The sequence below is a fragment of the Musca domestica genome, unplaced genomic scaffold (genome assembly GCF_030504385.1).
Source record: "Musca domestica strain aabys unplaced genomic scaffold, Musca_domestica.polishedcontigs.V.1.1 2, whole genome shotgun sequence".
Lineage (NCBI taxonomy): Eukaryota > Metazoa > Arthropoda > Insecta > Diptera > Muscidae > Musca > Musca domestica.
This window is the reverse complement of record NW_026712249.1, coordinates 42,293,160-42,319,392: the sequence shown is the minus strand read 5'-3', so window position 1 is coordinate 42,319,392 and position 26,233 is coordinate 42,293,160. Positions and strand designations below refer to the sequence as shown.

The following is a 26,233-nucleotide window of genomic DNA, read 5'->3' as shown; positions in this document are numbered from 1 at the left end:
ATTACGATGTACGAAGTTTGGATCAAAGCGGATACTCCCTTCGAGAGTTATCAGACAGACAGAGGGACGGACGGACATCGACTCCAAATGTCTTGAAACGGATTTGGTCCAAAAAGACCTAGTGTCTTAAACCGGTATTTCGATGAGGCACGTTTTGGCCGTATTTACTCATATGGCTGAGGGTATAATAAACATAGATTTTGGATTATGTTCAAATGTTCCTTAAATAAATATGTTCTTCCCAAGGACGATTTCAAAGGCTACTCCAAAATTCGACTTCAAAAAATTAAAAACAAACCAAAACACCTAACTGTTGTGTAGTGTAACAAAAACAAACGAATCAAACCGAACAAACGAAGATCGTCTAAGAAGCTACTTAAAAATTCATAAAAAAATAACCAAACTTATAAACTTAGATTTTTGCATTTACAATGGAATTTCGTATCGAGGAGAATTAATTTACACAATGATTTTATGATTTCAGTTCGAATAGAAACTTATGTTAGTATAGTAGAATTAGTTAGAGGAGGTTTTTCTTTTTTTTTTGTTAGTAATTACGAAAGGTAAGAAATTTAGTATCGGAAAAATAGAAAAATAATCAACATTGAACATCTTTATTATTTTTTTGGTTTTGTCAGACTAATTTCCAAGAAAATTAAAAAGAAAATCAAAAACAAATCGAAATAAACATCCAACAATATTTAGTTGACAAAAATACATCAAAAATTTGTTTGTAAACATCAATTTAAAGTTTATTTAATTTGTTCTCATTTCATGGAGTATTTTTTTTCTTTTTTTGTGGGTTTTTTTTTTTTTTTCAATAAAATAAATCATAACATTTCTAAATTTAGTTCCGAAACTTAGGGTGATTTTCAAAAGAGGGGGCGGTAAATGCATTTAGTGTTAAATTGACTTGGACACTTACTTGAAGAGCCTCCGCCAGCGCCCGGTGGCGGATATGAAAACCAAAATTGATGTGCCAGTTTGGTAGGCCCTGTTGGGCTTTCTGGAAAAAAATTAGAAAAAAAATTATTATAATAAGTTAAAAAGCAGTAAGTTCGGCCAGGCCGAACTTTGAATACCCTCCACCATTTGGAACGAATTTGGAAATTTTCAAAAAATAAAATCATTAAAAAATTCAGTTAAAATTTTAAAAATACCAAATATAGCCGTTATATTGGGGTCCATACGACGTGGACCTATAAAGGCATTGTTTGTCATAAGCCATTACCATATTCAAATTCGAAACTTGAAGTAAACGGTGAATAATGTGGCTACAGTCATCAAACTATTGTACATAGCGAAGTACATCGGAGCTGTGCGAAAACCTGGACCTACATAGGCAATTTTCTGTCACAGGCTGTAGCATCCATTACGAACTTCAAATACCACATGTCAAACAATTTCGGAGGGTATTGTACCTAAACTCGTCAAAATACCGAATATAGGGAGGTTCTGATATATGGGGCCTATACGAAGACATGGACCTGCATAGACAATTTTCTGTCACAGACTGTAGTTCCCTTGACGAACTCTAAATATGTAATTTTAAATAATTCTGGCTATATGAAGACGTGGACCTGCACAAACAATTTTCTGTCTTAGGGTGTAGTATCCATTGCGAACTTCAAATAACAAATTTGAAACAATTCCGGTGAATAATGTCGCTAAAATCATCAAAATACCGAATATCGGGAGGTACCGTTATATGAGGGCTATACGAAGACATGGATCTGCACAGACAATTTTCTGTCTTAGGGTCTAATATTCATTTTGAACTTAAAATACCAAATTTGAACGTCAAAAGCCATAATTGATCGCATTTTTTTTTAATTTTATCGAATGAAAGCGAAAATGTCGGAAAAAGCATCAAATTTTAGAATTAGATTAGATTTGTTCGAATTGGCCACCTTTGGCACGAATTATGGCCTTCAAACGGCCAATGAAACCGGCGCACGCTGCCCGAATATTGCTCTGCGGTACTTTGGCCCATTCCCGGCGAAGCACTTACTTGAGGTGATCGACCCTTTGGTATTTTTTAAGGTGCCAACCTTGCTTTCCAAAATACTCCAGACACAATAGTCCAATATAGTCCGGATATTTTGGGGGCTATTGTTCGCTGGAAATGATGCGAGGAATCTTATTTTGTAACCATTCTTGGGTGGCGCGTGCTTGTTGCGAAGGTGTTGAGTCCTGTTGGAATGTCTAAGGTCTGCGGCCAAAATGTTTGCGTGCCCAAGGCTTTTATACACCCTCCAGAATATTTTCTCGATAATATTCGGCATTTATTCTAATGCCACGGTCGATTAATACGAGCAGAGACCGACCATCGGCTGTTATGGCGTCCCACACCATCGCCATGGCCGGCGCTTGAGTTCCGGTGGCCAACCGAAGGTGTACATTTTCAGCTGACCTCTTCGGCAAGCTGGACAACGAATGTTTTCTTATCGGGGAAAACCAAATTCGGCAATTCACCACTTTCGGCCAATCGAAGCAAATCTTTAGCTCTTTTGAGTCTATTTTCTTTCTGTTGCGGTGTAAATTCTTGCAATATTTTTGAATTTTAATGGCTTTACCCCAAACTCATTTTTCAATATTTCAATATTTGCACTAGCCATTTTTCGGCCACTGTGACGCGGGTTTCGATCAAGTTGCTTCTTTGCTTTCCGAACCATTTCTCCTGATGTTGCTGTTTTCTCCCGTCCACTTTCTTGACGTCGGGCTACGCTACCAGTGTATCACGATAACGAGCGATGGTACGAGAGACAAAAGATTTATTCACATTTAAATGCTGGAGAGCTGTACCGAAGCCACTTGTGGTTTTCCAGCCAAATATAAGAAAATCATACTATCACGCTTGAATTCCATCACGAATAACTTTTTTTTGTTTGGAAAATTCTCTCCCAAATGCCTTTGTACAAGCGTACAAATGAGCTGTCACTGGAATAATTTTAACAGTTGTCGGACGAGTGGCTTAGAAATAACAGCAGTCAGTATACTAAGTTTTGTACTGTATACAAATCTCTTGTTATGATTGCAAAGAATGTGGAGTGGAGGCAGTCTTTTTATTTATTCTTCTGCAAATGACAAATTTCCAAAAACAAAATAATATTTTATATCTGAACTTTTGCAGATAATAATTTTTTTAATTAAGCATCTATTCACTTGTTTTTCCTCTCCCTATCTCTCCCTCTCTCGTTATAGTAGCACGTTATTCATTTTCCAAACAATTAAACAAAACAATTATTTTTTATTTGTCGGTTTGTTTGTTTTGTTTTGGCCATTCTAAACACACTTTCATTGTTGTTTGTTTTGCTGCCAATGATGCTCATTTCTATGTTTGTAGGTGTGTGTCTTTGTGTTTTTCCTTGTCTTTTGTTTTGTTCGGCATTTCTTTTTTATGCTGTCTTGTTGTTTTTTTTCATCTTAAATTTTATCGTTTCGAGTACGACTGGCATTTTTGGACCATCGCCAAATGATGTGAAAATGCTTTAAAAGTGAAATAAATACAATTCGATTTAAATACTTTTGTTTTAAGTAACTATATGCCGCGAGCGGGGGTACAGTGTTTCAGGTTGACAATTCAAAGTTGAAATTGAATAAATCGATTTTTTTTATAAATAAAAGAAAATATACCAAAATTGACAATTATTTACTTTTATTAGCTTTCTAATAATTGCGAGAAATATATATAAAAACAAGTAAAATAGTATCAGTCGTATCAGTTGTATACCCCCAGCCTTGAGTTATTGATATTCAAACTGTTGACCCTTTATGGAGGAGGTTCCGAAGTTGGCCAATATAGAACCAATCCGTATCTGATCTAAGACTGATATGAATATTAAAACGTGCCAGATTTGGACTATATCGACTGCTTCCTATACTTCATATGAGATATAAGAAATTTTTTGGAAATTGTGGGAATATGCGAGAGGTAGCAGATATAGCGGGCCGAAGTATTCCATTTTCATACTTCATCTAATACAGATAAAGATAATGGTATGTGCAAAAATTAAAGGAAATCGAATATTTTAATGCAATTTTATGTGAAATCATATAGATTTGTGGAATAAGTATTGGAAATTGTGACCATTTGTGGGTAAGGTACCAGAAGGGGGTGGCAGAAATATGTCATCTTCACAACAGATGCTGCGTTATCGAAAATATTTGGTTGTATAAAATTTGAAGAGAGTTGCTTGCTTATTTCGCTTTCTTTGGGCGTTTTGTTTTTTTCAAAATCTTGAACCCTTTGTGGGAAAGGTTCCAGAAGAAATTATCCGATATCTACCATCTTCATAACAGATCTTGTGTTGATGGTAATAATAAGAGGTACCAAGTCTGAATGAAATCGGATGTTAACTTCGCTCTTTATGATACCAGAAGGATAGGACCGATATATTCCATATTCGCACCAGACCTTGGGTTAATAAAAATATTGTGATGTGTATAATTTAAAGAGATCCGAATGCTTATTTCGGATTTTATAATCGTATTGGTTATTCAAAACTTTAACCCTTTGTGGGGGAGGTACCAGAAGGAATGGTGCGATCTCTACCCTATTTTTAACAGATCTTGTGTTGCCAAAACATTTAGATATGCCAATTCTGAATGGAATCGGATGTTAATTTCGCGTTTTATGGATACTCAAAATTTTGTCCCTTTGTGGGAAAGATACCAAAAAGAGTGGACCAATGTATCCTATTTTCACACCAGACCTGGGAGTAATAAAAATATTGTGATGTGTGTAATTTGAAGAAAACTAGATGCTTATTTCAGATTTTATGATCTATTTGGTTATTCAAAATTTTGACCCTTTCTGGAGGAGGTACCAGAAGGAATAATCCGATCTTTACCATGTTTATAACAGATCTTGTTTTGATGAAAATATTGAGATGTGCCAAGTCTGAATAAAATTGGATGTTAATTTCGTGTTTTATGAGCTTAATGGATATTCAAAATTTTGACACTTTGTGGGGGAGGTACTAAAAGGAGTCGACCGATATATTCCATCTTCAAAACAAACCTTGGGTTAATAAAAATATTGTGATGTGTGTAATTTGTAATTTTCGGGCTTTTAAATCACATTTTATAAGAGTTGTAAATATTCCAAATTTTGACCGTTTGTGGGGGAGGTACTTAATGGAGTGGACCGATATTCGCACCTCACTTTGCACTGATGCAAATATTAGGATACACAAAGTTGGAAAAATCGGATTATCGTTTCTCTTTCTGTGCAAAACATATTTCTTGAAACTTCGAGCTTTTGTGGGGGAGGTACCAGAAGGAGCGGGCCCAGATATTCCATCTTAACACCGGACCTTGGGTTGATAGAAATATTGGGATGTCTGAAACTTGAAGACAATGAAGACTGATGGAAATATTAGGATTTACAAAGTTGGAGCAAGATCGGATAATTCTTTCTTTTTTGTGCAGTAATTTTTTTTTTTTTTTTGAAAATTTCAATTTTTTGTGGGGGAAGTACCAGAAGGAGTGGACCGATATTGTCCATCTGCGAACCCGATCTAAGTTTTTTTTTTTTTTTTTTTTTTTTTTTTTTTTTTTTTGGAATATAAGTGTAATTGGTATGTACTCAGAGTACTCATATACCACTGCTGATTATTATTCTGCTGATGACTTTTAGTAAGTAGTCGTATTCACTTTTTGCGAGATTTTTCCTTTTCGTTGGGGGAAGTATTTGAATTGATGTGGTAAGACGATGACGGTTATTGTTCAAGCTCAATTTTGGCATCTTTTATGATCGATCTAAGTTTGACAATAATATTACGATGTACCAAGTTTGGACCAAATAGGATACTCCCTTCGAGAGTTATCGTGCTCACTCGCCAGCCAGACAGACCTATGGACGGAAGTTGCTAGATCGACGCTAAATTTTCTGAAATGGATTTGGTTCAAACAGACCCAGGGTCTAAGACCGTTATTCCGATGAGGCACATTTTGTGGTATCAAATTATATATACCCGTCGCTATCCATCGAACGAATTGCGACAGAGGGCTAAAATTTTGCGCACATGTGAATTTTGCCAGTAGGCATGTGAAGTTCGTAAATGTGCGGTCCACGTTTTCGTTTTTCCCATTTAACGATGCCTCCCGATATTCGGTATTTTGATGATGTTAGGGCATTTTTTACCGGAATTGTTTAAAATTTCGTATTTGAAGTTCGTAATGACGTCTTCTCGTATCTATCATATAACGGTTTTCAATTTAACGGTATTTTTCGACGAATTCTTTTTAAAGGTATTAAAAGTCCGGCTGCCTTCTTACTTGTTTAATTACATATCCTGTTAAATTGAAAATATGTTATAATTTGAATGCACTGTGCTTTTTGTTGCCAATAGCATTTGTTTGATATTGATGTTTTTATAATTACTTCTTGTTTAACGGTTTTCGTTTGTTTATTTTCACTTTCAACTCTGCTGGGTGTACATTACGTTGGAAAAGTATTTTGGGAAAATGAGATTTATATTATCATATAATTTTTTCTCCGAATAGTTAAAAGATGAGCATTGCTAATATTTAATTACACTTTGTTAAATACAATACAATACCTTATCGGATGCCTCAAAAACAAAAACCGACCTACATCAGAATTCTAGATCTAACCTAAACGCCATTTTAAGGTTAAAAACCAGCGTCATATGAGTGTATGCAAAATTAAAAAGACTCAGTGAGTTTTGCCGACAAATGCAGCTATTGTCCTTTTATTTAAATATATTTTGACACCGTTGTGATAATCAAAATTTTAAGCCTTTATGGGAGAGATTCCGAAGGCGTTGGCTAATATTGTCCATTTCATATCAGATATAATTGTGATATAAATAATAAAAATTTTGTCAGATTTGGACTAACTCGACTACTTTCTCGATTTTATATGAGATATTCGATAATTTTTGGAGAACGTTGTAATGTGCGTGAGGTGTCAGATATAATGGACCGAAGTATTTTACTTGATCTAATACTGATAAAAATAATGAAATTTGCAAAATGTAAAGAAAATCTAGCATTTTCAATATTATGCGAATAACTGTTAACTAAAATTTCAATTTTTTGTGGGAGAGGATACAGAAAGAGTGCGCCGATAGATAAATTGTGATCCTTTTTGTGGGAGGGACCAAAAGCGAAAGGTACCAGAAGGAAATGTCCGATATATCCCATCTTCACACCACATCTTGTGTTATCAATAATGTTGGGATGTGTGAAATTTGAAAAGTATCAGGTAGCTATTTCGTATTTTATAAGAGTTATAATTATTAAAAATGTTGACCTTTTGTGGGGAAGGTAACAGATGGAGTGGAGGGATATTGCCCATCTCCGAACTCGATCTAAGTTTGACAATAATATGAAGATGTACAAAGTTTGGACCAAATCGGATACTCTCTTCGAGACGGGCGGACGAACACCCCTAGATCGACTCCAAATCCCCTGAGTCACGTTATGGCCGTTTCAAATTATATATACCCCCTGTAGCCAGGGTATAAATAGTTTATGTCGTAAAGTAATATAATGGAGGGGGCAAGGTCCCCTTTCTTCCACATTTTTTTTTCTTTAATTTTCTGATTAACATTCCTCGGAGGTATTCAATTTTAGGCAATATTACTTATAACAATACGAGAAATATTTTATTAAATTTAGAACCCTCAAGCGAGTCATCAAAAAGGAGTTTTCTTCCCTCGCTTTTTAAAATATGGTTCAAAAGTTGTTTTTAATGGGATCGTAGCAAGTCAAAATCCTTCACAGAATTATTCGTTATGACATTCTCTACTATTTGTCTCAAAGGATAATCCGATTTTGCTCCAACTTTTTAAATCCAAATATTTGCATCGTTGCTCTAGGTCAGGTGAAAAATGGGCAATATCACTCCACTTTATGAAGTTCCTCAAGAGAGGCAACATTTTAAATACTTATAACTCTTATGAAATGTGATGTAAGGGTCCGCTTGCCTTCAAATAACACACATCACAATATTTGTATTGTCCATGAAACTCTGGAGTGAAGATGAATATCCGTGAAGCTCATAAAACGCAAAATTAACATCCGATTCTATTCAGATTTGACAAATCTTCATACTTCTATCAACACAAGATCTGTTATAAAGATGGTAGAGATCTGATTATTCCTTCTGGTACCTCCCCCAGAAAGGGTCAAAGTTTTGAATAACCAAATAGATCATAAAATCTGAAATAAGCATTCAATTCAAAATTTCACGCATCACAATATTTTTTATTAATTCCAGGTCTGGTGTGAAAATGGGAGACTTGGGTCCACTCTTTTTGGTACCTTCCCCACAAAGGGAAACAATTTTGAGTAACATCCGATTCCATTCCGAATTGGCATAACCAAATGTTTTTGGCAACACAAGATCTGTTAAACATCTGGTAGAGATCGAACCATTCATTCTGGTACCTCCCCCAAAAAGGGTTAAAGTTTTGAATAACCAAAAAGATCATAAAATCCGAAATAAGCATCTGGATATCTTAAAATTACACATCACAATATTTTTATTAAACCAAGGACTGGTTCGAATATGGAATATCTCGGTCCTCTCCTTCTGGTATCACCCCCACAAATGTCCATGAAACTCATAAAGAAGTACATCTCAATATTTCCATCAACACAGCATCTGTTATGAAGATGGTAAATATCCGACCATTCCTTCTGGTACCCCCCGCACATAGGGTTCAAGATTTTAGAAAAACAAAACACTAAGGAAAAAAGCGAAATAAACATCCAACTCTCTTCAAATTTGACACATACACACATTTTTGCTAACAGAAGATCTGTTGTGAGGATGACAGATATCTGCGAAGCACTTCTGGTACCTAACCTACAAATGATCACAATTTTAAATATTTTTATCTGTCATAACTTACGAAACAAGTCAGCGGTTCTTTACAACTAAATATTTCTGTCAACCAGCAACTTGGTATGAGTATGGAGTTTATGATGAAGTTACTAATAGAGACCAAACCTGGCACGTCACAATATTTATATCGTATTTATTTACGTCCGATATGAAATGGACAATAATGGCCCACTCCTTCAGAACCCACTCCATAGAGAGTCAGGAGTTTGAAAAATCACAACAGAAGTCAAAATATATTTAAAAAATCGAACATTGGCTGAGGGTATACTTCTGTCGGCAGAAGCGACTGATACTTTTTAACTTGCCTGGTATATTTCGGTCCGAAATTTCCACATTTTCCAAAAATTTGCATATATCTTATATAAAGTAGATATAGTCCAAATCTGACAAATTGTAATATTTTTATCAGTCTTAGGACAGATACGAATTGGACAACATTGGCCAACTGCTTCGGAACCTTCCCCATAAAGGGTGAACTGTTTGAATAATCATAACTTAAGGTTGAGGGTATACTGACTGATACCATTTAACTTGTTGAATTTGAAAACAGAGTAAGCATCTAAATTTAATTCTATAATAACAACAAGCTTCAGTTAAAATCTCATCTTGATGTACCCTTGCCGAAGTATGTGAGACAAGATTTCAAATTTAATATTAAAAATTTCACTTCCTAGGTCAATTCCGCAAAATTGTATTGTTGGATGATTTATTTAGCTGATATTTTACTTACCAGCAATGGAAAATTTGAAATAATCACAAACTATTAAACTTCAAAATTTCAAAACAAATTTCCTTTATTTACACAAAATAATTTGGTATTTTATTTTTACATTCACTTCCTGATTTCCGCGATTCAAATTATTAATAATTTATTTACTTTTCGTAGAATACTTTAAAGTTTGGACCATTTATTTGTCTCTAATAAACAGCCCCACAAAACGGCTTATTATTCTTGTTATTGATCTTTTCCACAAGTTTGTGTGAACGATAACAATTGAATTGAATTGAATTTGGAGGAAAATGCTCGAGGTACACGAGCGCACTGACGACAGCCCACAGTCAAAATCCACTCAAAGTACCAGTACAATGTTTTGAAATATTTTGTTTTTTTTTCATAAAAAAGATGAAGTTTTTCTTTCAACGCATTCGAGATGGAGGGAAAATAGATATTCAAAGAAAAACATTGCTTTTCAATACAAGAAACAATAACAAAAAGGTAAATGTTTATGTTTTCGTTTTTTTTTCTTATTCTAGCTTATGTTGCTGTTATGCCTCGCAGTTTTCCTCTCTATTGTACTTTGGCCCACCATACATACATACATATTTTAGTTTGTACACATTCGTACTCACACACATATCGATATGATGGAAGGGAGACCCATCATAAAAATGTACATTTCAAATAATTATGGATAAAACTGAACCACCACCCTGAAATCAAAACAAAAACACCTGTGATGATGTGTGGACAGTGAATCAAATTAGAATGGTGGAGCTTACAGATTTTAAGGTAGGCTATTTATTTCAATAATTAAAATGTAGTTCTAGAACATGGATGATAACACTGTGCGACAAAATCCAAATTGTTAATTATCATGTTTCAGCGTTTTGAAAGTTTAAATCGTAAAGTTACCACATAAAGGAGACAACTTATATGCAGGCTGATTGGTATTGAAAATAATCTATATTGATATACTAATTGGAATTTTCGGTATTTTAAAGATTTCTGACACAATTTCCAAACAAATTAAGTGAAACTTGACAACTGTTGGTTCTCAGTAGGTCTGTTCTCTCCTTGCAAAAAATGTTCGATTCAGATCTATTAATTTCGATATTTTGAAGGTCTCCAAATTTTTTAAAAATAAATAAATAAATAACTTATTAAAAACCAGTAAAGAAAGTCCTAAAGTCAGGCGGGGGCGACTTTATGATACCCTACATCACTTTGCTAATTTAGCAGAGCTCCACATAACAATTAAAAGTTTTTATGAGAGAATTCAATCATACACTCAATGATTATAATTATAATTTAAAGTTCAAAAGACTAAATATTCCGAAGCATTTGTATCTTTTAAATTCGGACTTGTATTGCCTATTTGATATATATGGGAGTTATATCCAAATCTGAACCGATCTTCATGAAATTTGGCAAAGATATTTCTGAGCTGTATTTGATGGAGTGCATATTACGGCTGTGGGTAACAAATATTACAAATCGGATGAACATTATATATGGGAGCTATAGATATATCTGAACCGATCTTCACCAAATTTGACATATTAGCTTCTAGACTCAATTCGGTCGTTAGTGCCAAATTCCATCCCATGGGGACAAATATTAGACGTTTGGTGCACAAAATAAAATGTAAATCGGACGAAGTTATATATGGGAGATATATCCAAATCCGCACCGATCTCGATAAAATTTAGGAAGGGTGTTTCTGAGCTGTATTGTATATATTTCCCTAAATATTGTTGTTACAGAGTGCATATTACGGCTGCGGAGGACTAAAATAATAAATCGGATGAACAATATATATAGCTATATCTGAACCGATTTCGATCAAATTTGGCATACCTTCTTTGGTTGTATGTGAAAAATTACATAATATTCGGGCTGATATTACACTTTGGGTGCACGATAAAAGGCAAATCGAACGAAGAGCTATATATAAATTTTTACCGATTACCTCCAATTTCAATAGGGTTCGTCCTTGGGCCAAACAAATAATTTGCGCAAAATTGCATCTGGATCGGGTAATAACTGCGTACTGTACTTTGTTCACAAAAATACATGGACAGACGGACGAACGGACGGACATGCATAAATCGCATAAATGATTTTATTCAGGTCATCAAAAGGAACTATGGGTCTATCTTGTTTCCTTTTGCCTGTTACATGCACAAAGACATAATACCCTGACCACCTTGTGGTGTAGGGTATAAATATCAGTTGGTTTTGCCGTCAGATCTATTATATCCACAGCCCATGTTAGATGATTTAAGTATATTTTGACTTCTGTTATGATTATTCAAATTGTTGATCCTCTATGGAGTAGGTTCCGAAGGAATGGACCAATATTTTCCATTTCGTATCGAACATAAATAAATATGATATAAATGTTGCGACACGCCAGGTTCGGACTATATTGGTTACTTCCTTCACTTTATATGAGATATGTGATACTTTTTAGAAAATGTTGAAATGTGCGTTTGGTACCAGATATAATATTCCATTTTCACACTTCATCTAATTCAGATGAAAATATTGGTATGGGCAAAATTACAAGAAAATCGAACATTTATATCCAATTTTATCTCAGGTTCTTGGTTGAGAGAAATATTTTGATATAGCAAGTTTCAATGAATCGCCGACTTGTTTTGCAAGTTATAACAGATACAATAATGAGATGTGCCAAGTTCGAATGGGATGTCAAATTTCTCGTTTTATGAGCTTCGTGGATGTACCGGAGAGAATGGATCGATCTTCACAGCAGATTTTGTGCTAGTAGAAATAATGGGATGTGAAGAGAACCGGATACTTATTACGGATTTTATAATCGTTTTGGTTATTTAAAATTTTGACCCTTTCTGGGGGAGGTATCGGAAGGAATTGTCCGGTCTCCATCATTTTTATACCAGATCTTGTGTAGGCCGCGTTTTATGAGCTTCACGAAATTGTTACCTTGTGTGGGGGTGGTACCAGAATGATTGGATCGATATATCCTATCAACACACCTGACCTTTGGTTACTGAATATATTGTGATGTGTGTAATTTGAAGACAATCGGACTCTTGCATCACATTTTATAAAAGTTACAATTATTCAAAATGTTGACCCTTTGACATTCTCACAGTTGACGTAGCACTGATGCAAATATTAGGATTTGCAAAGTTGTAGTTTTTTTTAAAAAATTCGACCTTTTGCGGGAGATGTACCAGAAGGAGTGGACCAATATTGTCCTTCTTTCAACTTGATCTATGGTTGATAATAATATTACGGTGTACCAAGTTTGGACCAAATCGGATGATCGTGCACACCAGCCAACCAGACAGACGGACGGACGAACGAACATTGCTAGATTGACTCCAAATGTCCTGAAACGGATTTGGAAAGACCTAGGGTCGAAAGCCGTAATTTCGATGAGGCACGTTTTTGCCGTATGAAATGATAAATACTCTCTCTGGTCATATGGCTGAGGGCAATTCAAAATATTAACCAGTTTGGTCCTACTCTGCTCATGAAAATTTACCCTCCACCATACATAGTATGGAGGGTATATTAACTTCGTCATTCCGTTTGTAACTCATCGAAATAATAATTTTAAGTCCAATAAAGTATATATATTCTTGACCAGCGTAAAATTCTAAGACGACAGGGCTACCGTCCGTCCGTCCGTCTGTTGTAATCACGCTAGAGTCAAAATAAGAAAATAAGAGTGGAAGCTAAAATTTTGCACAGATTTGTCTTTTGTCTGCAGGCAGTTCAAGTTCGAAGATGGACTTTATCGGTCCAAGATATCGTGTAACCCTCATATAACGGCACCCCCTGATATTCGGTATTTTGAGGATTTTTGCCACATTTTCCACAAATTTGTTTAAAAATTGGTATTTGTTGTATTTAATGTGTTCTAGCTCGTGTGGCGAGTCTTTGTATGTATAGGTCCATGTTTTGGTACCCCATACGGTACCCCCGATATTCGGTATGTTGACAATTTTAGCCAGATTATTCAATGGAATTGTCTGAAATTCTACACAAGGAGTGGGTATTTTACCCCCTGAAATAGAATTGTCTATATAGGTCCACAATATCGTATATCCCCATATATCGGCAATTTCCGATATTCGATATTTTCAACATTTAACAGAATTGTTAATGGATTTAATTTTTTTTGAAAATTTACTAATTCGTCCCAAATGGTGGAAGGTATTCAAACTCCAATGCTAAGTTGCACTTCGGTATTATTAGAAGTTGTATAGAAAGAAGTGTTTCATAGAAATTTGTTTTAAATCTATTTATACGTTGTTTTTTCATTTGTGTCGATTAAGCAATTGCATAAATCGAACTCATAGAACAATCCACATTGCAACACTACAATACGCTTTTGTTGACGTACTCGCTTGGTAAAATTCAAGAAAAACATAATACTAATAGCAATTGAAACTTAAATATTATTGCATTTGTATAAGTATTATTTATTTATTTGCAAACAATACGAATTCATCTCTCCCAGATTTATGTGATGTATTTCAGTTGTCTGTTTTTCCCCCAGATGAAGATAAATGAGAGTTGCCTACAATATACAATTCCACAACACATTTAAATAATATATATTCTTCAAAATTGATTTCTCTGGAAACGAACACAAATATTTTTATTTCTTTCAATTGTTAGGAGATTTTTATTGGTTGCCTTCATTTTTCTTAATGATGCCGCCGATGTGGTCATTAAGGTTCCTCAAATAAATTTCAAGGTATTTTAATTATATTGTAGAAGCTTATTAACTGTTTATTGAGATCAATCAATTCACTCAATAATGATTTTAAGTAGCTGACGTAAATTTTTCACCAGAATTTTCGCCAATTAATGAATGAATGAAAATATACAATTGAAGAGCAGAGTTCGTTATTATTTTTATACAACTTTACTGCCTTATTAATAAACTAAACTAGAAGAAAAAGGAGATAATCAATATCTTTGCCGAAATATATGTTCCTCCTCAGCCTAGTACCATTATTTACATGTGTGCTATTGCTTCAAATAATATTATTAATAAATAATCTACTGTTTTTTGGGAAATCTTTAAAGGGGACTATGTATTTTCTGTTTTTTGAGTATGAAGGCTTTAGAAAAATGTATACCAAAAAAATCCGCGATTTTTTAACATGCCTCAATTTGCAACCAGAAGATCTTAAAAATTTACGATATCTATTCAGGATCTACTTGAGATATTTTTGTTCCAAAAAACAACGATCTTTAAACATAAAATCCTTAAAAAATTTTTGGAAATGAAGTTCCACGTTTTTTTCATTTAAGGGATCGGCAGAGCTAAAATCGTGGATTTTTAAAGACCTTTACAAGTGACATAGTTATTGATTCTTGAAGTACATCCTCCAGAGCTTTAATCAAACATTTTTTTAACAGATCGACTTTTTCGAATAATCACTAGAGATTTTTTGAAGGACCGCAAAAGTCGCAAACATTGCATTGTATATCTGGTACAAGGTGAGATAAAAAATCGCCATAATTTTTAAATTTTTTATACCCTCCATCATACATAGTATAGAGGGTATATTAAATTCGTCATTCCGTTTGTAACTCATCGAAATAATAATTTTAGACCCAACAAAATTCTCCATATTCTTAATCAGCGTAAAATTCTAAGGAAATTTAGCTCTGTCCGTCTGACCGTCTGTTGGAATCACGCTAAAGTCTAAACGAATTAAGATAGGAAGCTAAAATTTTGCACAGATCTCTCTTTTGTCTGCAGGCAGGTCAAGTTCAAAGATGGGCTATATCGGTCCACGATATCGTATAGCCTCTATATAACGGTACCCCCGATATTTGGTATTTCGATGGTGTTAGCAACATTTTTCAATGGAATTGTCTGAAATTCCACAGAAGGAGTCCCTTGTGAGTACTTTACCTCCTGAGAGAGAATTGTCTACATAGGTCCCCCATATAACGGTACCCCAAGATATTTGGTATTTTGATGATTTTAGCCACATTTTCCAATGGAATGGCGTGAAATTCCACACAAGGAGTCCCTTGTGACTGAAAGGGAATTGTCTATATAGGTCTACGATGTCGTATATCCCCCATATAACAGTACCCTCCCGATATTCGATATTTTTATGATTTTAGCCATATTTTTCAACGGAATTGTTTGATAATCCCCGCACGAAGTTCCTTGTGAATACTTTACCCCCAGACATAGATTTGTCTATATAGGTCCACAATAACGAATATCCCCCCATATATCGGCACCTTCCGATATTAGATATTTTAAGGATTTTAACAGAATTTTTAATGGATTTTATTTTTTTGAACATTTTCTAATTCGTTCCAAATGGTGGAGGCTATTAAAAGTTCAGTCCGACCGAAATTAATGCTTTTTTTCTTGTTTTAATTTTTTTTTTTTGAATGAAAGCAAAAAAGTCGAAAATAGCATCAAAATTTAGAATAAGAATTTATAATTCGGCACCTTCCGATATTAGGTATTTTGAGAATTTTAACAGAATTTTTAATAGATTTTATTTTTTGAACATTTTCTAATTCGTTCCAAATGGTGGAGGCTGTTAAAAGTTCAGCCCGGCCGAACTTATTGCTTTTTTACTAGTTTTTAAAATTTTGTGAATGAAAGCAAAAATGTCGGAAATAGCATCAACTTTTAGAATAAGAATTTATAATTTTTTCGAATTGTTCACCTTTTGGCATTTATTCTGATGCCACGGTCGATTAATACGGGGAGCGACCATCGGCTGTTATGGCGGCCCACACTATCACCATGGCCGTCTCTTGAGTTCTGGTGGCCAGCCGAAGGTCCACATTTTCAGCTGACCTCTTTCGCAAGTAAACACGATCATTTTGTTTGTTTATAAACTGCTGAGCAACGAATTCTTTTTCATCGGTGTAAGTTCTTGCACTTCTTGGATTCTCAATGGCTTTACCCCGAGCTCATTTTTGAATATTTTCCGAACGGAATATTGCGATATGTTCAGCTCACGAGTCATTTTTCGGCCACTGTCACGCGGGTCTCGATCAATCGCTTCTTTATTTTTCGAACTATTTGTGCTGATATTGCTGTTTTCTTCTGCTCACTTGCTTGACGTCGGGCTACGCTACCAGCCATATCACGGTAACGAGCGATGGTACGAGACACAAAAGATTTATTCACATTTAAATGCTGGAGTGCTCTAACGATAGCCACTTGTGGTTTTCCAGCCAAATATAAAGAAATCACCCTATCACGCTTGAATTCCATCACGAATTACATTTTTTCTGGAAAATTCTCATCAAAATGTTTCTGTACGCTTGTAAACAATATAATGAGCTGTCACTGGAATAATTTTAACAGCTGTCGGACGAGTGGCTTAGAAATGACAGCAGTCTGAAGTTTGTTGCAGTTTTTTCCTCTCACCCTGGATATCCTCTCTAGCCATACGGTTGAGGGTATAAAAAATTACAATCAGAGATCATAACGTGAATTTTAAAAGAACCTCAACCAGAGCTAAATCCCTAATTTGGTAGACTTTTAAATGATCAATCATCCACTTTTTAAGAACATATAGTGACCTTAACATGGGACAAAAAGTTGACTTTAAAGAATAAATCGAACATCTTTTAGGAGACATATCGTGGACTTTCTGAAGGACCAATCTTGGACTTTTTAAAGAGACAATTGGAGTCTAGTTAACCAATCGTGGATTTTAAGGGACCAATCCTATAATTGCAAAAGGGTCGATCGCGGACATTTTAATAAAGAAAACGATGACTGAAAGGATTAGTTCCTTTTGATGATCTGCATAGAATCACATTCTGAGTCGATTTATGCATGTCCGTCTGTCTGTCCATGTATTTTGTACAAGTACAGTTCGCATTTATTGCCCGATCTAGATGAAATTTTGCACAAATCATTTGTTTGTCCCAAGGACGAACCCTATTGAAATTGGAGATAACCGGTCAAAATTTAGATATAGCTCCCATATATATCTCCGTCCGATTTGCCTTTTATTGTGCACCAAACGTGTAATATAAGTCCGAATAGTATGGAATTTTGCACGTACGATCAGATTGGACCTGAAAATAAGTATGCCACATTTGATCGAAATCGGTTCAGATATAGCTATAGTTCCCATATATATTGTTCATCCGATTTGTTATTTTTGTCCTCAGCTGCCGTAATATGCACTCTGTAACAACAATATTTGGGGAAATATATCAAATACAGCTCAGAAATACATATGTTAAATGTTATCGAGATCGGTTCAGATTTGGATATAGCTCCCATATATAACTTCGTCCGATTTACCTTTGGTTGTGCTCCAAACGTCTAATATTTGCCCAAAATGGATGAAATTTGGACCGAATTGCGACTTTTTAAGGGTCCAATCGTGGATTTTTTAAAGGACTTATCGTGAGCTTTCTTATGAACCTATTGCGGACTCTCTAAGGGTCAAATTCTAGGCTTGTTAACTAATCGTGGATTTTTTATAGGACCAATTTCGGACATTTTAAGCAATTGTGGAACCCTTAAAGGACTAATGATGGACTTTTTAAAGGGCCAATGGTATGCTTTTCAAGGGATCGTTGACTTTTGAAAGCACTAATCGTGGACAGGGCTCTGAACGCCACGTACATTTTAAAATACCTCCTACAAAGCTTGAACCTTTTTCCAAACTTCACTAGCTAATCCATCTTCTAACAACAACTAACTTCCAAACAAGCCAACAAATTTTCTCACACACACCTACTCACAAACATATCACAACCTAAATTAATAATAACAACTTCATTAACAAGAATCAAAAGCGTTTAGCATACCTGACATTTGCTGCCGTACAGGAGGTGTTGAAGCAGTGCCTGAACGTTCCGCAATAACGGAAACCAACGGCTGATACGGTTGGTGGTTCGGATCAGTCATATTGTTGCATGAGTTGTCGACGAAAATCTGAGTACGTGTGTGTGTGTAATTGTGTAGGAGTGTGGTAGTGCGTGTGTGTGTGTCTCAACAATTTACGGAAGACACGATGGTGAAAACTTCTACTTGACAATGTCAAAAGAACACAGAAGTGCGACAGTAAACGGCACAAACGATGATGATGATGGTTTAATTAAAGTTCAAGCTAAGCTGGAAGTTGGTGGAAAATATTAGCACACGCAATATTAACAACACACACATACACAAAACGAAAATACACACACACCCAAACTGTCTTTAGACTTGAAGGCCTTTTAATATTGGTAGCCTCTTTTTGTGTTGTTTTTTCTTTTTTTTTTTTGTCCGTTGCTCCTAATGGAATTTGTTCGTTAAAGGAAACACTCAATCACTTTTTGCGAGTTTCGTGAATTTTAATTTGTTTCGTTTTTGTTTTTTTTTTTTATTACGAATACCTCATTAAATTTTGTGAAACTTAAATTTTTATGTACATTTTTTCCTTGGCACTTTTTTCAACAATTAATGCGATTTTTTTTATTATTGTTTCAAAGTTATTTCTTCAATTGATAGGCATAGGCAAATAAACATTGGAAAACAAAATCCACAATTACGTTTTTTTATTGATTTTTTCTAATGCCCCGATTTTTTGCAAATTTTCACAGAGTTTTCATTAGCTAGCACTGCCGCATCCAAACAAACAAAACATCGCCGCTAGACAAAACGAAAAACTAACTAAAATATCGGCATCCGAAACTTATGATGGAGCAGAGCGAACAAAGCGTCCATATGACCGCGAATCAGTTCGTTGTACGAAATTTTTCATTTTTATACCCTCCACCATACTATGGAGGGTATATTAATTTTGTCATTCCGTTTGTAACTCCTCGAAATACTCATGTCAGACCCAACAAAGTATATATATTTTTGATCAGCGTAAAATTCTAAGACGATTTAGCCATGTCCGTCTGTCTGTCTGTCTGTCTGTCTGTCTGTCTGTCTGTCTGTCTGTGTGTCTGTCTGTCTGTCTGCCCGTCTTTCTGTCTGTCTGTTGTAATCACGCTATCTTTCGAACAAATTGAGATAGAAGGCTAAAATTCTGCACACATGTATATTTTGCCAGTAGGCAGGTTAAGTTCGTAAATGGGCCATGTAGGTCTAAGATATCATATAGCCCCCATATAACGGTACCTCCCGATATTCGGTATTTTGATGTTTTTAGCGACATTATTCACCGGAATTGTTTCAAATTTGGCATTTGAAGTTCGTAATGGATACTACAGCCTAAGACAGAAAATTAGCGACATTATTAATCGGAATTGTTCAAAATTTGGTATTTGAAGTTCGCAATGGATACTACAGCCTAAGACAGAAAATAATCTGTGTAGGTCCACGTCTTCGTATAGCCCCTATATAACGGCACCCCCCTATATTTGGTGTTTTGATGATTTTAGCTACATTATAAACAGATTTTTCTTCAAGTTTCGCATTAAAATATTGTAATAACTTATGACAAAAGTTGCCTATGCAGGTCCACGTCGTCGTGTAGGCATTCGGTATTTTTAAGATTTTAACAGAATTTTTAACGGTTTTTTTTTTTTTTTTTTTTTTTTTTTTTTTTTGGAAATTGTCAAATTTGTACCAAATGGAGGAGGGTATTAAAAGTTCGGCCCGGCCGAACTTACAGCTTTTTTACTTGTTGTCTTTATGTGTGTGTGCATTTGTGTGTTGTGAGAAAATTCACCTATTTTGATTCCATTGAAATATATATTTTTATTTCAAAATAGATTAAAAACGTATATCGTGTGGGGGGGAAAAGTGGGTGTGTTCGCCTCCAACAGTTTTGATGGGCGATGACGTATGCTAGTCTGTGTGTTTTTCTTTTCACTTAAGGAGTATTTTTTTCGGCAGTGAGGAAAAAACATGAAAATGTTTTTCAGATTTTTCTTTTGTAAGTTTTCAGCGAATGGTGGGTGGACATTAGTGAGGGTTGGAAAGAATATACACTCTTCGGACCTAGGGTTATGTAAGAAATAAACCTGGAAATTACAACATTATGCAAAATTCCAGTTTCGGTAGGTCCGAATATTCTGAAAAATTAATAATATTTGAAAAAAAAATATTCACTAATAGTCCATAAAGAAATTTTTCATATATACTCAGCCATTTGGCTAGAGAGGGTATATATAATTTGAAACGCCCAAAAATTGCCTCATCGATATAACGGGTTTAGACCCTAGGTTTCATTGGACAAAATCCGTTTCAGGAAATTTGAAATCGATTTAGCGATGTTCGTCCGTCCGTCTGTCTGGCTGGTGCGCACGATAATTCTCGAAGGGAGTATGCATCGTAATATTATTATCAAACTGAGATTGAGTTCGGAGATGGCCAATATTGGTCCAATTCTATTTGTACCTCCGCCACAAAAGGTCAACATTTAAACAAAAATGTTTTACTGCACAAAAAGAGGGAAGATAATCCCATTTTGTTTCAAATTTGCAAATCCCAGAATTTGCATCAGTGCTAGGTCAGGTGCGAAACTGGACAATATCGGCCCACTCGGACATTAGTGTGGGTTGGAAAGAATTTATACTCTTCGGACCTAGGGTTATGTGAAGAATATACCTGGAAATTACAGCATTATAAAAAATTTCCCAATTATACGAATTTTTGGTGACTACGAATGTTCTGAAAAATGCACAGTCCTTGAGAAAATTACTCGCATATCCATAACTGTGGCTCTAATAGTCCATAAAGAAATTTTCAATATACCCTCCCTCAGCCATGTGGCTAGAGAGAATATATATAATTTGTTACGGTCAAAACGAGGCTCATCGAAATAAGATTTTAGATCCTTGGTTCCTTTAAACCAAAGCCGTTTCAGGACATTTGGAGTCAATCTAGAGGTGTCCGTCCGTTCGTTGGTCTGTATGGCTGGTGTGCATAACAACTCTCGAAACGAGTAGCCGATTTGGTCCAAACTTGGTACATAGTAATACTATTATCAAACTTAGATCGAGTTCGGAGATGGGCAATATCGGTCCACTCCTTCTGGTACCTCACACACAAAAGGTCAACATTTTCAAAAAAAAAAAAAAAAAAAATGCACAGAAATTGAAACGATAATCCGATTTTGCTCCAACCTTGCCAATCCTAGGTTTTGCATCAGTGCTAGGTCAGGTGGGAAAATGGACAATGTCGGTCCACCTCCCTATCAAGAACCTCCCCCCTTATAACTCTTATAAAATCGAGTTTGGATATTGGCAATATCGGTCCACTCCTTCGGGTACCTCCCCCACAAAATGTCAACATTTTCAAAAAAAAAAAAAAAAAAAAAAAACAAAAAATAAAATAAAAAAAAATACTGCACAGAAAGTGAAACGATAATCCGATTTTGCTAGGTCAGGTGCGAAAATGGACAATATCGGTCCAACTCTATCAAGAACCTCCCCCTCAAGGAGTGAATATTTTGAATAATTATAACTCTTATAAAATGTGATATAAGAATACGATTGTCTTCAAACTACACACATTGCAATATTATTTGTATTAACCCAAGGTCTGGTATGAATATGGAATATATTGGTCTAGTCCTTCTGGTACTTTCCCCACAAAAGGTCAAAATGTTGAATATCCATGAAGTTCGTAAGACAGGAAATTAACATACGATTCCATTTAGAGATAGAATAAATGAATATTTCCATTAACACAAGATCTAAAGATGGTAGAGATCGGACCATTTCTTCTGGTACCTCCCCTACAAAGGGTTAACGTTTTAAATACCCAAAGCGATCATAAAATTCCAAGTAAGCACCCGGTTCTCTTAATTTTTGACATATCCCATTATTTCTACAGATACAAGACCTCATGTGAAGATGGGATATATCGGTCCACTCCTTCTGGTCACCTCTCCCCCAAAAGGTCAAAATTTTGAGTACCCATGAATCTCATGAAACGCGAAATGAGCATCCGATTCCATTCAGACTTGGTACATCTCAATATTTCCTTAACCAAAAAGATCTGTTATAAATATGGCAGAGATGGATTATTTTATTCCTGTACCTCGCCCTCATAGACTTCAAGATTTTGTAAAACCAAACGCTCAAAGAAAGCGAAATAAATTTCCAACTCTCTTCAAATTTCACACTAGATCTGTTGTGAAGAAGATCTGTAGGATCAAAGGGTCGAAATTTTCAATACTTTCATCCGTCCCAACTTTCGAAAAAAGTCAGCGATTTTGTACAAATAAATATTTCTCTCAACCAGAAACCTGAGATGAATGTGGAATTTATGATTTCGCATCAAATGAATATAACAATTTTTTTTATATATCCGGAATATTGTTAAGAATTTTTTCAAGGAAATATTTCTTTAAAAAAAAATTAGCGATATCGGATCCGATATTTAATCTACGCTTGCCGATTCGGCTGTCCTCAAAATATATATATTTTTTTAATTCATGTCATTTAATTTACTTTAATTTTAATTTACTACAGAACCTCATGTCCTGTAAAAACATAATTTTCAAGCACATTTTTGTTTTTTTTTTTTTTTTTTTTTGTTTTGAAAACCCAGTTCCTGAAAAAGGAAATCTTCAAAGAATCCATATTGAGAAAGAATATATAATCGGGAATTAAAAAATATACCTATTTTCAAGGACTGAAGGATCGACATCGTAGATTTAAAAAAAAAATCGAGGACTATCGGATTTACAATAGTCCTTGAAAAACATTTCTTTTTTATGTAAATCCACGATGTCGATCCCTCAGTCCTTAAAAATTGATATTTGTTAATTCCCGATTATAGATATGACAGATATATTTTTTATTTATCCACGATTGTAGACCTGATATTCTCCAATTTTCTTCTTTATTCAACGGCTGTATATCCCTTAGTCCTCTTCTTTTTAAGAAAAGGAAATCAATTATTTTAGATTTCATCCACGATTGTACATCCGAACGTCCTTCGTAGTATATTTTTTTTTTTTAAAAATCTATTGTAATTTAAAAAAAAAAAATTGTTTAAATTATCACGATACTAGATTCTATAGTAGCTTCGATAATTATTGTGAAAAGTGTATTTGAAAACCAGGAATTTAACGATAGCGGCTCTCATAATCGAAAAAAATTATAATCCTTGAAAAAAATTTAATCAATACGTCCTCTTATGTGTTCCTGATACTTTTGCAATACAGGAAGTATATCTGATACTCAAGTATTTATTAGTAAGAAATTCTAGAAAAAAAAATTCAAAATATACAAATGGAGCCTCGGTAATCCTTTAAAACCCCTCGCTTACAAAATTTGTTTTCTTTATTAATTTTTTATTGTCTGCCTTCAAAAAATCTAAAAGAGAAATATAGCTTAAAAGTACCACATTTATAGCTCCATCTTTAACAAAAGGTTCGAACATTGTCTTTGAGAAGTATAATTAAATATATAAAATATATACATAAAAAAAAATTCCAAAAAAAATATATATTTTTGAACTCCCTTAAAAAAATATGCTTAAAAATATCCTTATATTTAAATTAGATAGTCCTTGAAAACCCCATGGATAAAGAAATATATAGAAAAATATAAAATATATATATATATATATATAAATATATATATATACAAAATCCTGGATAGTCCTCGGAAAAGTTTGTTAAAAACGACGATTATATATCCGACCTCGGTTAGAAGTCTTTTGTTTTGTCCTTAGAAAATATAAGTTATGAATAATAAATTGTATTTTTGCAAGTACTTGAAATTTGAGTTCTTCGCGATTCTTTATTAGATGTGTGAAGGGTACACCAATGGCTTCGTTTTAAAATATTCCAATTTGCAATATCTTAGTCTGGTATTTTTATACACTTAGAAACAACAAAATCTCCAAAGTTTATTCAAAAAAAATTTTTTTTGAAAAAAATTTTGACTGGCGGAAATATTTTCTGGATAGCCACTTTATTATATATAATAATTTTTGTTCACATATTTTTCCATATATTTCATCAGTTTCTTGTCATGCATGACGATTCCATTCTTAGCCATATACATACATACATATATACACATACATGGGGGATGTCCCCCGTCATATGGTCTACTAATAAATAATATCAATTTGTTTGTTATTATTGACCATCTTCAGTCGAAAAAAGAATTTAATAACATTCAGTTGATTGGATTTTCTTTTAAGTTTTTTTTTTTTCGGTCAAGAGATTTTAGCGAATTGGACGAAACATATTGTTGTTGCTGTTGTTGATGGAAAACAGATACGTTTTGCCGTTACTCACAACCTTGGCGTTTTGTTAGACCCTCTTCGAGAGAATATTTTTATGGGAGGCACATTGTGATCTCAAAAAATTATATATTTTATACACTTAGAAAATTTAAGTGGCATTAACTATAACATTTTCAAAAAATATGAACTGTTCATAGTACAAAATCGTAGAACGATTTATGAATTTAATATCTAGATGACTTTGAAAGTATTTTCTCCCTGACTTCGTTGCTTCCTAAAGAATATACCTAATGTAGGCTCATAATTTAGTATAGGCAGCATATAATTTGGTATTTCGAAAATTTCAATTTCTATTTTCAAAATTGTTGACTATGATTTACAAATATGGGTACTCATTGAATAAAAACATAATATATGAAAGTTTTTCAATGTCGGTGCACATTTTGACATAACCCCTATTTAGAGGTAATTGAAGATTTTTGATATTTCCATTTTTTTTTTGTTTTATTTTTTTTTTTTTTTATAAAATACGTCGTTGCAAAAACTGGGATGGTAGCCCCAATTATGAGTATTTTAAAGCTCCTAGCCTAAATTACGGCCTAAAATTTGTTATTTTGGGCTTGTAACCGATTGAAATATTCAACACTAAGAAGGTCGCCCTATCGCATGAAATATTCAACACTAAGAGGGTCGCCCTATCGCAAAATTGTATGAATTTTGAGTACAACAATTCTAACTATGAATAAGATTACCTCATGGAATATCTATATGGAAATCCACATGGAATTTATATATATTTTTATAATTTGCGATTATAAATGTATAGATCGAAAACGAAGTTTGGACAAACGTGTTCCTTGCACTATGGTAGAATGGTGGCAAAAGCCTCATATAACTTACCTGAGGTCAATTTTTAGTGCAGAATAATGAGTCTTGAATTGTATAAAAGATGTCTATTATTTGGTCTTATTTTCGCGCATGTCCATCCATCTGTCTATTTTTTTTATTTTTTTTTTTTTTTTTGTTTTTCTGCAGGACTTTTGGTCAACATTTTGGTATATATAACTGTAGTTTTATTCACAATTTCAAACCGAATTTTCTGTAAATTGGGAAAAAATTTTGCAGAGAACTGTACATATGGGTTCAACGTTTGGTATTATTGTACCTTCAATATATTCGGTATTTTGATGATTTTTTGTCACAGCTTTCAGTGGAATGTTCCAAATTTCGTATTTGGAGTTCGTAATAGGTGCTACCTTCTATGACAGCCCCCATATATACAGGTATCTACCAATATTCGGTATTTTGGTAATTTTGGCAACATTTTTGTATAGAATTATCTTAAGCATTGTATTTGGAGTTCGTGATAGGCACCACCTTCTGCCAGAGATAATTGACGGTAAATGATATTTGTACTTTAAAGAATTATAGCAACACTTTTCAATGACAATTTCTTACATTTTGCAAT

General features: G+C 34.3%; 2 protein-coding genes across 4 annotated transcripts in view; one reads left to right on the top strand and one right to left on the bottom strand.

Annotated features, from left to right (window-relative positions):
• Positions 1-18,994, bottom strand: part of LOC101897419 (uncharacterized) — a 245,989-nt gene extending 226,995 nt beyond the window's left edge. The window contains exons 1-2 of the mRNA XM_059122180.1: positions 18,426-18,994; positions 926-1,006 (exon numbers count right to left, since the gene is read on the bottom strand). Coding sequence (XP_058978163.1) covers positions 926-1,006; positions 18,426-18,525 — 181 coding nt within the window. The 5' untranslated portion in view covers positions 18,526-18,994. The remainder of the gene's footprint in view (positions 1-925; positions 1,007-18,425) is intronic.
• The window catches only part of LOC101899545 (zinc finger transcription factor lin-29), a 412,168-nt gene that overhangs the window by 243,599 nt on the left and 142,336 nt on the right, over positions 1-26,233 (top strand). For all 3 annotated transcript variants that reach the window (XR_009342123.1, XR_009342124.1, XR_009342122.1), the window contains exon 5: positions 10,136-10,391. The gene's annotated coding sequence lies outside the window, so the exon portion shown is untranslated. The remainder of the gene's footprint in view (positions 1-10,135; positions 10,392-26,233) is intronic.